At 51.2% G+C, this 17,906-nt stretch overlaps 1 protein-coding gene across 1 annotated transcript; it reads left to right on the top strand.

Moving 5' to 3' along the window:
* Window positions 1–1,351: 1,351 nt before the first annotated feature.
* Window positions 1,352–16,389, top strand: ANKRD35 (ankyrin repeat domain 35). The gene is made up of 14 exons (XM_031436541.2): window positions 1,352–1,473; window positions 6,602–6,732; window positions 7,504–7,592; window positions 7,952–8,016; window positions 8,827–8,884; window positions 9,080–9,150; window positions 9,409–9,515; window positions 10,142–10,326; window positions 10,947–10,984; window positions 11,150–13,135; window positions 14,665–14,754; window positions 15,008–15,073; window positions 15,573–15,662; window positions 16,191–16,389. The coding sequence occupies exons 1-13, from the start codon at window positions 1,435–1,437 to the stop codon at window positions 15,633–15,635; spliced, it is 2,988 nt and encodes a 995-aa protein (XP_031292401.1). The 5' UTR covers window positions 1,352–1,434; the 3' UTR covers window positions 15,636–15,662; window positions 16,191–16,389.
* The last annotated feature ends 1,517 nt before the right edge of the window (window positions 16,390–17,906 follow it).

The following is a 17,906-nucleotide window of genomic DNA, read 5'->3' as shown; positions in this document are numbered from 1 at the left end:
ACACAAGTGTTGCTTTCTTCTCATTGTTGCTCCTTTGTTCTTTCCTTCATTCTTTCATTCATTCATCAGAAATTAAGCACCAACTATGTCCTAGGCAATGGGAATATAAAATACAACTCCTACCATCAAAGAGCCCAGTCTAGTTGGGGAAGCAAACATATAAACAAATAATGGCAAATACAGAAAGCTGGTTGCTGGACAACATAGCAGGAGGTATTAAGAAGTGTGTCACACACAAGAGGCACACTTTTTTGGGTGGGGGTGGGAAGGTTATAAGGGAAAACTTTGAGGGACCACCAAGTGTGAGAGGAGGCATTCCAGGAGGATTAACCACTGGTCAGAAAGGGAGCTGTCGTAGATTGTAAGAGCCTGAGCATTCAGCTATTTGTGAAAGCAGTGAGAGATGAGACTTGAGAAGGCAGCGTGCAACTCCTGACGAGCCTAGCAAACCACGTTAAGAACATTGAACTTCATCCGGTAGGCTTTCATATGCATTGGAGTGGACTCTGGCTGCAGGGAAGAGAAAGGAGAGACTAGTAGACCAGTTGGCTGCGACAAACCAAGCACGAATTGCTGAGAATCTTAATTTAAAGGGCAGTGGAAATGGTGAAGACAGTTTTGTGAGTTTTTTTTTGCGGAAGGAGATGCTTAAAATGAAAAAAAATTCTCTCCGCTCCCTCTACCCTTTCCTATCTTAGAGGTTCCTTAGGGTATTAAGCCTGATCCGGTTTCCCCACGTTGTGGTGGGTCATGAATCACCTGCGCTCAGCCTTTGGCTCTGCACTACAATCTCCCGTTTCCAAAATGCACTGTTCAAATCCGATTTTGTGCCTATGTTTTTGGCCGCGGAATAGGGGCAGGAAGTAGAGGTTGGAAAAAGTCTCTGGATATAATCAAAACATCGTCACCAGTAGTTAAAAGCGACAGTTGGTAAGACTGGAGCACACCGGGAGAATCCAAGGCCTACTTGCCTCCCGCGGCGGCGCTCGGGGGCGGGGTTGAGGCGGGGTTTAGGGCGGAGCAGCAGCCTGGAACAGCAGCCTGGAACAGCGGGGAGAGGCGGGGCTGGGGGTGTGTTTTAGCCGGAGCCCGTAGGTTCCCTTTTGCTATAGGGCAGGTCGGAGCTGGGGGCGGGCTCGGTTTGGGAAAGCGAGGCTGAAGCCAAGACTACGTCGTAACCGAAGACTGCAGGCTTTTTGCCTCCGCAACAGCGGAGTGGGGCGGGATCAGGGGCGGAGTTTGAAGCCCAGCCCTCGGGTTCTTGTCTCTGATTGAACGAAGTGGTCTGGGGCGGGTCCTGGGGTGGGTCCTGGGGCGGGCCCCGCTCTGCTTTTGACAGCTCCTGTGCACAGCCGCAGCTGAGTCCGGTGGGTTCGGGAACCTGTGGCCCCTCTCTCCTCGCGTCCCCGTCCCCCCGTCGCCTTGGCCCCGGCCATGAAGCGCATCTTCTCCTGCTCCAGTTCACAGGTGGCGGTAGGTGCTAAAATGTCTGGCAGACTGAGCATGGGGTTGGGGTCCAAGCCCTACGGTGACAGAAGTCCTGAGTCCCATCTCCATGCCTTTTCTCTTCACCGGTTTTTCTAGCTCTTCCGCTCCCGCAGTGCAGCCCGCCAGCCCTGCCTTCCTTAAGACCCTGTCCCCCAGCCTCTGACTTGCCTTCCCAACCTCTGCCCTCTCCAAGGTCCTTTCCCTTAGTGCTTTCTGGTCTTCCTATCATCTACACCCCCAACTTCTGATATGTGTCCTACATCCCCTGCCCCCTCCTAAGGCTCTGTTTTCTACTTCTGCTCTGTTTCCCAGTACTGAACTAAAGTATCTGTCCTATTCCCCAGCCCCGGCTCATCCCCAAGCTCTTTTCTGTCTTCCAAGTGCCCCATGGCCCCATTTTCCAGCCCTGCCCTGTCCTCACAACTCAGCCCTCCCATATGGCCCTACCTTTGCTGTTTCCTCTCAGCCTAATAAGTACTCCCAGCCCTGTGCCCTCCTCTAGCCCTTCTTCATAGAGTCTTCTCTGTCCTTGCCCCCACCTCACCCATGGCACTTCCACTCCCATTCTCCCATCACCACCGCTGGCTCTCAGGCATCACTCCAAACCTCTTTCCAGTTGGTGTTCCCACTGCGGCAGCCTTCCTGTTCTCCCCTTCAAAATCTGCCCCTCTCTGTCCAGTAGTTGTTCAATTCCACTTTCCCCCCTTTTGTCCCGATCTCCTCCTGCCTGCTCTCTGTGAGTTAATCTTGCAGTCTGGCCTGGCCAGCCTGACAGGCAGTGTCAGAGGAGGCACATTTGCCTGGCTGCTCCCCAAGGAATGGGTAAATTGTCTGCAGAATCCACCCTGGCCAGTTCACTGCAGTTCTGGTCATCAGACTGGTTCTTGGGCCAGTCAAGGCCTTTTGCCTGCTTCTCTCCAGAATCTTCCTTCATTCTAAACCCTCACCCAGCTGTTTAGGGCTTGGACTCTCTGCTCCCATGGACTGAGCTGGGGAACGGTGACAGTGAGAGGAGGAGAGGATAAAGTGGATTCACTCTGAGAGTTCCCAGTAGCAGCCACTCTCCTTCCACTGTTCTCTCAGAACAAAACACAGGGAAGAAGCTACAGAAGGTAGTGGCTAAGGGAGGCTACCTCTTCTCCTTCTGTGAAGGTCTTTTACAGAGAGACCCCTTATCTGGGGATGAAATTTCCTGTGCAGACTGGGATTATGGCTCATTTAGAAGTGAAGTAGCTGACTACCTATAGTGATATTGCTTAACCCGACTTGACTCGTGGTTTCTCTCATCAAGCAAACATGAGAAATGCTCAGCTTACTCTGCATGGGTGGGCCGTGGAAGCCTGGAAGTGAGCTATGAGGCAAGAGTAGGAACTCTGTTGAGGCCTGTTCTCGGCCTACTTACATTTGCTTCCTCACTTAGTTTCCACACATTAATCAACCAATCAAAAGCCATTTACTGAATGACTGACTGCTCTAGGTACCAGAAACTGAGGCTGCCCATCTCTGCTTACCTCATAATGATTTTCTTACTCACATGGACTCTTCCTCGGTTACTAAAAGTCCTCCACAGTGCCCTCCCCTTCAGGTCTGTGGAGTCTACCTGCTCTTTAGGGACAGGGAAACTATTTTGTACTTCCTGTGGCTCCAGCTGTCGGTCAGTGGCTCCTTTCTGGGATGCTGGGCGAACTACGGGCTGAATGTTGGAGTTTGAAAATTGCTCGAGGGCACAATCACCAAATTGATTTGTCCTTCACTGCGGCTCTACAGAGGTTTGACCATGCAGAATTTCTACCCATTTTAAACTCTTCTTAGTATAACGAGATTATAGGTAGTAAATTGGGTGGAGTCAGGACTTCCTAGCTGGGAAAAAAAAACCTGTTTCCTCAGTCAGGGTAGGGATCCAACAAGCTTGACGATGGACCAGTTTCAGCTACGAATTGTTTCCTCATGAAACGTCCCCACAAGTCTCATGATAAATTCCTCCACTCCCTGGGTGGCAAACCACTCTGGACCAGTTTGTCAGAGAAATAGTGTGACAGCCTTCCTGACCACTCCCAAAGCCTAACTTCCCAGTCGTAGCAGAAGATCACCTCTTTCTATCCCCTCTCCCATCCCTGGGTCCAGATCACACCCTCAGATTTCGATAAGGACTGAAAGATCAGTGATCAGTTAAATATTAATCTAAATTTTCCAGAATATAGGAATTTCAACAAACAAACAAATAAAAGCCAACTCCTATAATCTCATTTCATTTTATTCAAGTAGAGGATGACCTTAAAGGTGTCTTGCATATTAGCTTACTGTGCCTATGTAGGAAGTAAACCAGAAAACAGCTTTAAACCACTGGCACTGGATCAGTTTAGAGGAATGGCTGTTGCATTTTAAAACTTGAGAGTCAGTTCCTGGTTCCTCCTGGGCAGCCTTTCTATTTCCATTCACCTGTCCTACAGCGGTAGCTGCTCTTTCTCTCTCTCCTGTTGGCATGTTCCATCTTGATGGGGTTCCCACAGGAACACAGCCAGAGATAAGGAGAGGCTGCAATTACTTCTACAAAGAGCCCCCAATCTTGGCTACAGAAATGCAAAGCTTATCCTTGCTTCTGAGTCTGCTGATTTATTTGGTGATTGTGCCCTTGAGGCTGTGATGGTAACCCACTGCCTCTTTTCTAAGGCGCTGGGGTGAGCAATAGACTGGATCTTGGAGTATGGGAGAATACTTCTGTTCTTCTTTACCTTAGCTCTGCAGAAGTTTGTCCATGAAGAATTTCCACCTATTCTAAATTCTTCTTGGTATAACAAGATTATAGGAAGTGAACTGGCTGGATTTCTAACTATTGAGCAGGAAAGAGAAGTACCCACATTGCTAGGAAACACCATTACCATCTATACAGCTTGGCTGGCTGATATGAGCAAGATCCCCTTCCTCCCACTCCTCTGGATGGAGAATTCTGAGCCCAAGAATATCCAAAATGTGCCCGGCAAGGCTAGGAAGCATGGGGATTGGGACTAACACTTACTGTGTACTTACTACATGACAGACAGTGCTAGGCGCTTCGTGTAGTGTTATATCGTTAGGAAACAGAGGTTCAGAGAAGTTGCTACTCGCCTAAAGTCACGAGGATAGAAGGTGTTAGAATCAGGATTTTAAACAGAGAACTTCAGACGGATGGCAGTGCCCTGTGGCGGAGTGGAGTTCCAGCTTTCTGCTTTTTCTGAGGGTGGCCTGGCCCCCAGGGGACCTTGGATACTGTAATATTACGTCTCAGTCTCTTGGTATGTGGAGGAGGCATTTTGCTTATTTTGTCCTTTGAGAATTAACCTGTTTGGAGACTCTTCTCCTTGCAGGGAGTAGTGTCTGAAGGTGGGTGGCTTCGCACTGGAGGTGGTCATGGACTGTTCCTTTGAAAACAAGTGAACCTTCTTCCACAACTCTTTGGCAGTGTGGTCCAGCGGCGAGAACTAGGACTGGCATCGGCTGGCCGGGGCTCTAATCTCAATTTCACCACTATTTTGTGGTGTGGCCCTGGACAGTTATCTAACCTCGGTGTGCTTCCGTTTCTTTTCTGTCAACTAGATAAGATCCTGTCAGCCCTCGCTACCTTGCAGGGATGCCGAGACGCTAACTGAAATAGCACTTGAAAGGGCTCTGAGGAGTTCCAAGCGCTGTGCAGGGCATCGCCTCAGAATCCATCTGCCCTAGCTAATTTTATGACTTGGGTATTTAACATCTTTCCTGTTCTTGATGACTGTGTAAACAGTGTTTGAAAATGAGTTATTTGGCCTCATCCGTAGACTCTGTTCTTCCCCACCTCCTCCCATAGCCTCTTTCTTGTCGGGATTACACCTCATAAAGTCCAGTGTGCCCCCAGCAATCCCCCACCGCTTCCTGTTTTTTTAATAAGAATGCTGTGCCCTTGTATCGCTCTTTACAGTTTACAGAAATATTTTATATGCATGAGCTCATTTACTACAACACGATGAGGTAGTTACTACTTTTCACACTTTACAGGTGGGGACACAGGTTGGAGGTGTTCCATGGCTTACCTAGGTCACGTAGCTGAGCAAGTAGCTGAACCCCAGACTCAGGCCTGCTGACAGACATTCATCTAGGGCCCTTTTCACCAGTCCTCAAATTTTTGCATCCCTTCTTCCTTTCCTTTCCCCTCCGTGGGTCAAACCAGACTTTTCTGTGCTTTCAGCCCTGGGTGTTTTTAAGCGGTTCTCTCATGTCCCGTAATACATGTCTCATGTCAGTTATAGTAATTACCCCGCCGCCTGCAAAAGTCAAGCTGGAAGGGCGGGACAATGCGTGCCCAGGTGCGGCTGTTGTCTGGGCAGCTGTTCCCCGCCAGGAAAATGACGAGGGAGGGGAGGGGTGGGAGGGGAGCTGCTGCTTGCTGCCCCCTCGGGCCTAGCTGGAGACTGGCCTTCTCCTTTGGTTGTTGTTGCCATGGAAGGGGAAGAATGACTGACTAGCCAAAGGGCATAGGTATGAGGATGGAAAACAGAAACTCTGCGTCTCCTCCCACTTTTGGGCCCCAAAGCCAATGGGTAGAGATGGTATGGCTGGTATTTGGACTCCTAGCTGTGACCTGAAGCCAGGCGCCTTGATTTCTCGAATGTATGAGAACAACAACAGCAACAAAAACCCAGAGCAGCCTGGGGAGTAGAGAGGCAATGTAAACCCAGCCCAGAATGGTCAGCTGGGTTCCATTTGCTCCAGTAAGACCTAAGAACAACAGGGAAAGGAGTCCTGGCTAGGGTTGCTCGGGGTTGTGCGCCTACCAACAATAATCTCAATGATAATTAAACAGACATTTGAAACACTATGGGCAGGCAGTACTCAAAAATGATTTTCAATTCAGTAGTCCAAGCACTTTTTGGTTCAGGGCTGGCAATCACCGGCCATAGTCCTCAGTGGCATATGAGTTGGTGACTATTTAACTGGCCCACCTAAGAAGGACTAACTGATCTAGAAAGAGTGACTCGTGGAACATTGAAAGGCTCTCAGGGATGTCCCTTTTCCCTTGCCTGGCATCCTAACCATCTCTTTCTTTGCTTTCTCCACTCCTTTCTCACCACCTATATTTACACAATTTGTGGTTCTGGATCAGGTGGAGAGATGGAACCGCCGTGATCAGAAGCTGCTGGAGGCAGTGCAGCGGGGGGACGTGGGACGCGTGGCTGCCCTGGCCTCCAGGAAATCTGCCCGACCCACCAAGCTGGACTCGAACGGTCAGTCCCCGTAAGTAAGTCCTCTTGACCCCATCCTTGGCATGTGGTTCCCTTTGAAAACCCCAAGCCCCAATAGGATGTAAGACCAGGGAATACCTTCAACTTCAGAGCCCTTTTTGTCTTAATTACAAGCATACCCGCATGTCTCTGCATACCACGTGTTGCACAGAGTGGGGTAGAAGGCACTGTCCCTGAGCTCATACACCTCACAGCCCACATCGACAAAACTGACCAAAAAGGCCAGAAAGACCATGAAACAAACAGAAAAGTGAAACAACACTAAATAGAGTATTTTTCCGTTGCACAAGGAGGAAGGGGTGTATGCGTGAGAAATTGGGAGTGCACAGCAGCCATGAGACATGTGGCTGGAAGGGGTGCTCAGACAAGAGGGGTGTCATCCCTTGTCTCTGCCCTCAAATGTCCAGCCCTCTGCTCTGCTCTGGCCGACTCTTCCTGAGACACTTCCAGTTTGCTAAGTTTCCTGTCCTCAGAGCAACGGTATTTATGTGTTCCCTGGGTACCCCTGCGATACTCTGAGATTGCTTGAGACCCATAGCTATAAGAATTTCTATCTTTGCTTCCAGCTTCCCCTGACGTTCTGACAGTAGGCCACGTATATAGGCATCTCTTTCTCAGAAAGTCAGGCTAGGGGAGTGTCCCTCTCTGCTTTTGGGGTTGGCTTTGGGGTGAGGGAGCATGGCAGGCAGTGCTTATTAAGATTCTCCCATTCCTCGACCCCCGGGCCCTTCATCCTTCTGCCTCTTGGCTTTGATTCTGGCAGGTTTCACCTGGCAGCCTCCAAAGGTCTGACAGAATGTCTGACTATACTGCTTGCAAACGGGGCTGACATCAACAGCAAGAATGAGGATGGTGAGTGAGGCTAAGACCTGGGTCAGCGGCTTGCTTTTCGCTTTATAGCAGCAGGGGGGCCAGTGCTGGGCCCTGCTGGAGGTTCCAACTGTAGCACCCCCGCCTTCTTTCCTCATAAGTTCCGGCCAGCATCCTTCCAGGGGTTTCCCTCCCTGCAAGCTGGGCATACCTCACCCCAACTCCCACCTCCACCGCAGGTACCAGGCACTCGGGGAACAGGAATTTCTGGCCCCAACTGGCTGAGAGCTTCTCTCTCTAATCTCCCGCCTATTATCTGTGTGTCTCTTGCCTTCCCTCCCTGTGAGTCATCCGCATGCATGGGGCCACCCACCCTCCCTCTCCACTTCTTTCTCTTTCAGGAAGCACCGCCCTGCACTTGGCCACCATTTCCTGCCAGCCACAGTGTGTCAAGGTCCTGCTGCAGGTAAGAGCAACCCTCGATACTACTCCTGGGAAAGGAAGGAGTGGATCAGAGACTCCTAACGTTGTCTGGTACTCACCAGCCATATTTGGCCAAATGTTGCCCTCTTGTCCTCATAAGAGAGCTGGTAACCACTTATACATTAATTCGCAAACATTTACTTAACACCTACCGTATGCAGGGACCCTGCTTAATGCTGCCCCTGGGGGCACATCATAAAGCGGAGTTGCCAGGGACGGACTGCCAGTCAGTCAACATGCGTGCACTGCGCCCGGCCTTTGGCAGAGACTAACTGCTGTGACGATGGGCAGGTGGAAGGGTGACAGAGGTGTTCACGCTAAACCCAAAGCCTACTGTCTGTTTATGAGGAGTTTGTCGTCTAGGAGTACAGAGAGAAACATACGTGTGAAATGACACGTGGACAGTTCATACATTAGTCCCCAAAAGTTCAAAAGGCACAGTGCGATAGGCCATTGTGCAAATGGCCGCTCTGCTTTTGTTCTTCCTGGCCCTGTCCAAGTTTCCCAGTTATGATCCTAAAGTACCAAACATAGACACAGGTGTCATTTTCCCTAACATGTTTATTCACCAGTAATCTGATTTTTCTTAGGCCCTAGGTTTACGAACCAGGGCTACAATTCAAGGCTGCCTATCCCCTGCCAGGACTGGACTGGGCTTGCCTAGTCGTCCGCCAAAGCCGTGGTCCTCCTGTCCCTCCCCATAGTACCGTGAAAGTCAGTGACCCCACAGCGGGTATGGGATGAGGGTGTTAACACCATGCTCCAGGCTGCTTCCCTTTGTGGCTGTTTGCAGCATGGTGCCAACGAAGACGCAGTCGATGCGGATAATCGTAGTCCATTGCACTGGGCAGGTAGGTGTGTGCTGAGGGACTGGTGGGAAACAGGGCTGCAGGGGGCAGACAGCGAGAAGGGAGGGGAGGATCACATCTGGTGGGAAGGGCAGGTCAGGGCTGACTGCTGAGATGCTCGGAGGGGATGCTGCATCGTGGTCTGACTGGGTGTCTTCCCGCTTCCCCTTAACCCGATCACCCCTCCGCCCTCCGCAGCCTCCTCTGGCTGTGCCTCAAGTGTGCTCCTCCTGTGTGACCACGAGGCCTTCCTGGATGTCCTGGATAATGTGAGTGTCAGCCGGGCAGCTGGGCAGGGCCCTACCCGGGGAGGCTGCAGCTCTCTCTGAACTTAATCAGCCAAGTTCCATGACCAGGGGTTGTGCAGTACCACCTCCTCTTCCTCAGAGCTCCTAACCCTCTGAGAAGGAGTACTGAGCCCCCTGGAGCTTTTTTCTGGAGCGGTGCGGGGAGGAGGGGGCTGGTAGGAGTGTGTCAAAGCCCTAACTCCCCTGGCTCCTCATGAACCCTTCCCACAATCTGTGCAGGATGGACGCACACCCCTGATGATTGCATCCCTGGGTGGTCACGCAGCTATCTGCTCACAGCTACTGCAGAGAGGCGCCCGGGTTAATGTCACTGACAAGAATGACAAGTGAGCCTTCTCCAACTTTCCACCCCAAATCTAGACCCTGACCAATCTAGAAAGGAGCCACTGGGCAAAGTGTGTATGCGTGTGTGTGTGTGTATGTGTGTTGGGGAAGAAAGCAGGTTAGTCCCTGTTTTCTTGGGAAGCTCCCTCCTTCCCAGCAGTGGTTCAGAAGAGCTCTGCCGCTGCCTCCCTATTTTCCTCCCGGGAAGTTGAGAACGTTATCCTCATACGTCCCTACTCTGCTGTTGCCACCACCATCTTCCCAGCACAGAAGACTCTGCCAGTAGAATCAGTTCCTCTGGATCCACTAGTTTAATTTACTGGTTTCCAAACTATCTTCTAAACAGTGGAATCCTTTTTTCCCAATAAAGAATTTATGCAGAACCTCAGTATATAAAGCAGATGAAAATGGAGCCCTTCCAATTGGGCCTCTGCTTTCTGATGCTGCAGCTGCAAGGAGTAACATTTGAAAAGTTCTGGTCTAGTCTAGTGCTTTGTCACTGGCCGGCATTGGTCTGCAGCTCCCCTGAGCACACTGTGTGAGAGATGACCTTGTGAGTGACTTTCTGAAACCAGGACTCCTGGATTCCATGGGAGAAGCCTATGCTCAGATTTGTCCCAACCCACAGATCGGCTCTGATTCTGGCCTGTGAAAAGGGCAGTGCCGAAGTGGCTGAGCTGCTTCTGAGCCATGGAGCAGATGTGGGGGCTGTGGACAGCATGGGCCACGATGCTTTGCAGTACGCTCTGCGCACGCAGGACGGGACGCTGTGGAGGCTGCTGCAGCAGGCCCTGAGCCGGCAGGGGCGTGGAGGTAAAGCGGATACCCTTTTGTAACTTCAAGATGCTCCACGATTGACTTAGAATCAAAGAAACTTCTTAAAACACCGTTTGTTCCCATGGAAATAATCCACGTGACAAATATTGGTCACTTTAGTTGAGTGTTTTCTTATTTATTGCTGCTGCTGGGAGATGACTCCAAATTCCCCAAATTCTTTACTGCAGCCTTGTCTCTCCCTGAAGGCATCTCTGACCAGTGCTGTCGCTGGCATCTGTGAGTTGTAGTTGTACATGTGTGGCTCGATGGTCAGTCTCTCTCTCCCCTACTAGACCGTAACCCCCTCAGATGACAGGCCATCTCTGTTTTGCTCACCACTGAGGTCCTGGTGCCTATAACGGTACCAGGCACAGTGTCCAATGAATAAGTGACTGAAAAAAATGAATGAGCTGGCATATCTGAGACAGGGAACCGAGGCTGCCAGATAGTTAGGGACCCATCGGATAGGGGTGGCTTCTGGCACCAGAAAGACATGTGTGGTAAGGTCATCAGCGCTGAGGGCCCACTCCTCTCAGAAAAGGGCTGAAGACAGAGTGTGGGCTAGAAGCACAGGGACCCCATCTCTTCTCTCATTTCCCCCATGTCTTTTCATATAGGTCACCAGCTAGTTCAACACCCAGATCCTGCATCCCAGGTAAGACCCTAAGTGCCTGCCCCTTTTGCTCCTGATCCACCCCAGGCTTTCCCACTGGGATTTCTCCCAGGCAGTGATCACTGGGGCATCGAGACAGTCTAAGGGAAGAAAGGCCCTCCTGGGTCAGCTGCCTGGATTTACTTCACTCTTCCTTTTTCTTCATAGGCCTCTCCAGCTGAGCCTCAGGTGGGTTCTCCACCTAAGAGCCCATGGAGAGCAGAGCCTGAGGAGGAGCCGGAGGAAGAGGAGGAGGAAGACCCATGCTCAGAAGAGTGGAAATGGAAGTATGAAGAGGAGCAGAGGAAAGTTTCTCAGTTGGAGCAGGAGCTGGTGCGGAAGACAGAAGAGTGTAAGGCTCAAGCCGCAGCTTACCTGGACCTGAAGAACCAGATTCACGAGCAGGTGCAGGAGCTGGGGCTCCTCCTCTCCCAAGAGCCCGCAGGTCCAGAAGGCCAGAGCTCTAGTCTCCGGCCTGGAGGAGACGGCATGGAGCAGGGCTGTCCTCTGGGCCTGCTGGCTAAGCGCGTACGAGAGCTGAAGCAGCTGCAGGCAGCAGGTGCAGCAAACCCAGTATTCGCTTCCAACAAGGCTGAGGATTCGGCCCCAGGGGAGATCCAGTATGAAGCTCATGGACGGTCCCAACCAGAAGAACAGGGGCCACCCCAGAGCCCAAAGTCTGAGACCATGGGGAAAGCCACTGGACAGCAACTGACCACTAGTAGTGGGCAGGCCCTCGGCCCCGATCATACACACCAGTTGTGTGCCGGCCAGAAAGAGAGGCGCCAGGCCCCAGGGGCAGAACCAACAGGCACAGTGGCCATGAACCAACTCCTGTTACAACTGAGGGAGGATCTGGCTGCGGTGTGGCGAGAAAAGGATGCTGCCTGGGGAGCTTTGTCAAGACCAGTCCTGGAGGGAGCTCTGGGGACGCCCCGGGCTGAGGCAGCAGCAGCTGCCTGGGAGAAGATGGAGGCCAGGTTGGAGCGGGTGCTGGTGAGGCTGGATCGAGCAAAGGCAGGACTGCAACTAAAACCTGAGGCCCCCGCCCAGGAGCCCAGAGAGGGAGCCCCAAAGGTAGGCCCAGAGGCCATCACCAAATGGGATGAAGGGAGAGAAAAAAGGGCTCCTGGGGTCCGGGGAGAGCCTCTAGGGGCCCCTGGAAGGGAACAGATGGCAGGAGGAGGCCTGGCAGAGGGGCAGCTGGAGAAGGAGGTGTCAGCACTGAGACTGAGCAACAGTAACTTGCTGGAGGAGTTGGGGGAACTGGGGCGGGAGCGGCAGCGGTTGCAGGGGGAGCTGCAGTCCCTGAGCCAGCGACTCCAGCGGGAGTTTGTGCCCAAGCCAGAGGCGCAGGTCCAGCTACAGCAGTTGCGGCGGAGCGTGGGGCTGCTGACAGATGAACTGGCCATGGAGAAGCAGGCCACCGAGAAGCTGCGGAAGCGCCTGGCCTCCCAGAGCAGTGGCCTCCAAGGGCTGTGGGACCGCCTGCCCCCAGACCTGGTGGGCAAGGCGAGTGCCCGGAGCACAGTGGCCGAGCCCCTGGAGGAGCTGCAGGCCTGCATCAGCGCCCTGGTGGACAGGCATCGCGAGGCCCAGCAGGCGCTGGCTCGGCTGGAAGAGGAAAACCAGCGGCTTCGAAGTTCCCCTGCCCCACGTGGGGAGCAGGGGGCCTCCTGCAAGGTCTCAGCACCCCCCCAAGTGGCCGCTCTGGAGCAAGACCTGGGGAAGCTGGAGGAAGAGCTGCGGGCGGTCCAGGCCACGATGAGCGGGAAAAGCCAGGAGATCGGGAAGCTGAAGCAGCTGCTCTACCAAGCCACGGAGGAGGTGGCCGCGCTGAGGGCCCGGGAGGCCGCCAGTCTGCGGCAGCACGAGAGGACTCGCGGATCGCTGGTGGCCCAGGCCCAGGCGTGGGGCCAGGAGCTGAAGGCTCTGCTGGAAAAGTATAACACCGCCTGCCGAGAGACGGGCCGGCTGCGGGAGGCCGTGGCCGAGGAGCGCCGCAGGAGCGGGGACCTAGCGGCGCGCGCCGCGGAGCAGGAGCGCCAGGCCAGCGAGATGCGCGGGCGCTCGGAGCAGTTCGAGAAAACGGCGGAGCTGCTGAAAGACAAGGTGGAGCATCTGATTGGCGCTTGTCGGGACAAGGAGGCCAAGGTGAGCAGGCGAGGGAGCGTCAGGGAAGGTTTCTGTGTGTTCAGGGGTCTGCTAACCTGAATTTACCTTCGGTTCATCAGAGTAATCCCCCAAATAGAACACCAGTCATCTGCAAGGACCATGCTCTGTTCTCCTGAGTTTGGGGGGCTTGGGGTTGAGACTGGAGGTGAGGTAAGTTATAAATAGAAGAGAGAAGGGGACACTTAGGTATTAAAATTTGGGACTCAGGGTTCAGCAGCAGTGTGCTCAGGGCTACCACCGTTGGTTTATTAGGATTTTGACTTAAATAGTGTATTTAAGACATCTGATAATACAGCGAGTAGCTATGGTTTTGCTAGGGTTCTGAGGAGGTGACTCCGGGGGCTGAGAGGTTAAGAAAAGTAAACTGAGCTATAGCCCCCTTTTCCCCTCCCACTTCAGAGTAGATTCTGCACAAGATTTCCATTGACAAAGAGGGTGCCAATGCGAAGAAAAAAGCTTGAGCACTGTTGTTAGATACCTGAGTTTCCTAAGGATTGCTCTAAAATTAAATGCAAGTCTACATGTTTCTAAGAGACATGTTTTATGAATTCTAAAAAATCAGTTTACCAATGAATTTAGTAATTCTAGAACTATCTGTGAAATGAATGAATTTAGACTCATTAAAATGTGTGCACGTGACCAAAGTTAGAATGCTTAAAAATATAGGGAGTATACATTTTACATAAGATAAAGTACAGAAAAATAGAAGGGATGTTATACAGAATAGGGATCAGTGTGGCGTGAGGCTAGTTAAAGCAAGGAATGTTGTGTTGGTGTTGAAGGAGAAGGTAAAAGTAGAAAAATGGTCAAAAATAAGTAGCGCCGTCAGCTCTGAACTGAGATTATCTGCATTTGAGTTTCAGTTGCAAAACTTACTGTTTGATCTTGGGTGAGTTATCGAAGCCTCTAAGCCTCAGTTTTCTCATCATAATTTTCTCATCACCATAAAATGGGGATAATAATAGAATCATTGTGAGGATTACATTAAATGAGGTATTCTATTAAAAAATACTCAGAAGAATTTTTGGCAAATGGCTAGTACTCAATAAAAGTTAGCTATTTTCATTATTCCCATTACCACCATTCCTAATCCTGCTGGTTATCATTCACCGAATTCGTGCCTCAGCCTCACAAGCCATAAAAACTCATCTCCATTTCCCTCAGTGGTCAGTAGCCAGAAGAAGACTGGGATCCAGTTCAGAGTTAAGAGCATGGACCATGAATTCAAAGAGATCTTGCTTCAAACCTTGATTTTGTCATTTATTAGCTGTATGATTTTGACAAATTACTTAACTCAGGCTCCTTACCTACAAAATGTGACCAATACGTCCCTCTGAGAAATACCATTCTTGTTGGAACAGAAGAAGAGCCGTTTTGAGTATGAAGTGAGACAATGAGTGTAAACGTATCTGGCAGATATTGAATACCCAGTAAAATGAAACTGACTTGACTCCAGGTGGGAAATGATGGGGGCCTCGTGGGTTCCCTTTCTCTTCTTGTGGCCTCAGATCAAGGAATTGCTGAAGAAGCTGGAGCAGCTCTCAGAGGAGGTGCTAGCAGCTCGGGGAGAAAGTGCTCGCCTCACCCTACAGCTGCAGGTGTGTTTTGGCCCTCAGGGAGATGTACGCTGCTAGAGAAGGGGGTGCACAGTGGAAGTGATATGTCCATGGGAGAGATTCTGGGGATTCCAGGGGCCCGGCCAGGCAGGCAGTGGTCTAGGCTGAGTCAGGGATGGCCAGGGGAGCCTACCTGGCACAGCTGACCACCTTACCCCATTGTTCTTCGTGTTGAGGGGATCCGGGTGAGTGTGGGAGGTGGGGCATATGACCTCCCACTGATGCTCACTCCCAGGATTCCCAGAAGAACCACGAAGAGATCATCTCCACCTATAGGAATCATCTGCTGAATGCCGCTCAGGTGAGCATCGGAGGAGGCAGAGGTAGAGAGATGGGCAGGCGGCACTGCATTTGGGGTCCCTTCTCTTACCTGCACATTCCTGTCATCTCTCAGAAGGCTGGACTTTAGATATTCCAGTGCCAGGTCTCTGGATCTCAGAGGCAGATCAAGAGAGTTTGTGCATGAATGTGGGGGGGAGAGGTGTTTGCCCCTCCTTTTCAATTCTCTGGTCCACTGTAAGGCTTTTTCCTGAAAAAGAGGTGGGTGGCTTGCTCCTTTATTAGGAAAAATAATAAACTACAAAGAATCAAACGCTTATTATGCACTAGGTGCTTTGTAACTCCCACAGCCATCTGGAAAAGTAGACATGGTTATCTTCCTTGTAAAGATTAGGAAACAGCCATTGAGAAGTTAAGTACCATAAGCGAGGGCACACAGTTGGTAAGTAGCATTCTACTGCACCACAGAAACTCTCCCACTTTCTGTTCTTCTCCTTTTGTTTCTTTCCTGCCACCTACAGGGCTACATGGAACAGGATGTGTACAATATCCTACTGCGAATCCTCAGCATGCAGGAGGAGTGAGGCAGCCTGTGCCCTGAAGAACATGCTGTGAGTCGTGGGTTGGGAGAAAGGGCTTGGGAGACGAAGCAGAAGGATGGATGGAAACTGGAGTCTTCTTTTGCCCCATGTGGTAGCTGACACTAGGGGGTCCTGTGGGGCATAGAGCATTCGAGGTGAGGTCAATTGAGAAACCCTGATATGGGGAATCACTGGGTGGAGTCAGGAGTCAGTGAGTAGATGGACTGAAGGGGTCTGACTTATGCGATGGAGACTGAAAAGAGGAGTTGAGTGACTCTCCTAAAGTCTGGGGTATAGACACCAGTGAAAGATGAGTGATGGTGGGACAGCGGTGCCCAGTTGATTCCCAGTGTGGTACTCTACAAATTCCAGAATCCCTCCTTCACTCCCTCACCACTCATTCAGTGTGGTCATCCTCCATTCTCCTCCCTGCTTCCATACAGTTGGCTGTCTTCTCCAGTCCAAAGAGATGAGGATCATCTTTAGCATCTTGGTGTGGGTGGAGGAGACTGAGGGTATGGAATTATGTGCATTTCACCCTTGAATTTCTTCTTTCAGGGAACAGAGCATCCTTGGTTGCCAGAGGCTCCATCAGGCTGTGGTGGGTGGTGGTTGGCCACTGAGGGTAGTGTGGGTGGGGCTTCACCTGATGATTTGAACTCCAGACCTGAGAACCTGAGCCATGGAATCAGCATGGATGAAACCTGAGGAGGTGTGGTTGGAAGGCAACGCTAAGGAAAATAAAGCAGCAGGCAGGATGGTGTTGGGTGTCTGTTTTTTTTTCTCTCTAAGAGGGAGTGGGGGAAGGAATCTTTCTCATTTCTTTTTGATCACAAGTGGCCTCATAAGTTAGCTGCTTTCAGACTTTGATTATGATCCATAGTAAGAAATACATTTTACATCCTGTGTTTACATACCTGAAATAATACTTACCCTTACTATTTCTATTCTTTTCTATATTCCATCAAAAAAATATTGGTTACAACATCTCCACTGATAGGTCAAGACTCAGTCTGAAAAACAGCAAAAATGAGGTTTGACACACTTCCTTTCTCCTTCTCAAGTGTGTCTTTACTGACTGACACAGCTCTGGTCTTTTTTCTTTACCTTTGGACTCCTGAGTCCACTATCATTTTTAATAAAGAGCAATTGAGAGACCTGGATTTTCTTCAAGATGTACAATCTAAAATATTCTCTCATATGTTAAACCATGTATCTAGATTTGAGGTACAAGGTCTCTTGTGGTCAGTGTTCTTTGTTCTAGGTGCAAAGAGGGATGAAAAGTCTTGATTCCTACCTAGAAAAGGGACAAAGGGATACTCGGAGCTGGCTTCTTCCCTCCAGTTCTGTTCTCAGGCTGAAAAAATGTATCTCTCTTGGCCACTTCCCCTGGGTCTCCTCCCCTTCCTGCCTCTCCGCCAGCGGTCCGGACTGCTAGGTGAGAGTGAGGCAGCGAGCTCCTCCAAAATCTGGAATTGCCGTTTGGTGGCCCCCACACTGATCCCTCCATCCCTTCTCTCAGCCCGCCCCCTTCTGGGTTCTGCTGGGCCAGCCCCGCGGATTTGGGGTTTGGCAGTACAGAAACTGACTGGGCCTAGAGAAGAGTGGGAGGAGCGCTCAAGGAAGACTGGGGCCCCGGCGGGGTGGGGGTCGGGGACGGGGGCGGGGGGGGGGGGCAGGGAGGGGAGCGGGGGCGGGACGGTGGCGCGGGGAGTGGGTGGAAGCTGCAGAGCCTGGCTCCAAGGTTTGGCCAGGAAGAGAGCAGCTATGTAGATGAGTTCCTACAGGAGAGTCAGCTCTGGTGTTTGTGTGAATGGGTCTGGGAGAATGCAGAGAGGACAGACTGATGGAGAAAAAGAAGGGTGCAGCTGCCAAAGGAGCATCAAAAGGTCCAAGCCATTTCTTTCTTTCTTTCTTTTTTTAATTGAAGTATAGTCAGTTTACAATGTTGTGTCAATTTCTGGTGTACAGCCTAGTGTTTCAGTCATACATATACATGCATACATACCCAAGCCATGTCTATTAAGGGGAACACAACCTCTCTTTTCCTTCCTGCTCTTAGAGTTACCAAATAATAGAAAAGGATTTACTTTCCATATAATATATGTGGTGTGGTGTGGTGTGGGAAGAATGAAGAAACTGCAGAGAACAGGGTCCAGAGAGGGGTGGATCATTTTGTGCAGTTCAAGCACGAAGCAGGAAACAACTTTGGTGATGGGAGGCAGGGCTTTGGCTTCCTCTGCGGCTCCTGGAATCCGATCCCAGGATGGCTGA

The sequence above is a fragment of the Camelus dromedarius genome, chromosome 23 (assembly GCF_036321535.1).
Source record: "Camelus dromedarius isolate mCamDro1 chromosome 23, mCamDro1.pat, whole genome shotgun sequence".
In the NCBI taxonomy this organism is placed as follows: domain Eukaryota; kingdom Metazoa; phylum Chordata; class Mammalia; order Artiodactyla; family Camelidae; genus Camelus; species Camelus dromedarius.
This window is presented reverse-complemented; position numbering and strand designations above follow the sequence as displayed.

Coding starts and splice junctions, on each gene's coding strand:
- ANKRD35 (XM_031436541.2), top strand. CDS start 1,435: ATGAAGCGCATCTTCTCCTGCTCCAGTTCACAGGTGGCG. Junction 8,885..9,079: donor TAGTCCATTGCACTGGGCAG/GTAGGTGTGTGC, acceptor CGCCCTCCGCAG/CCTCCTCTGGCTGTGCCTCA. Junction 13,136..14,664: donor GTCGGGACAAGGAGGCCAAG/GTGAGCAGGCGA, acceptor TTGTGGCCTCAG/ATCAAGGAATTGCTGAAGAA.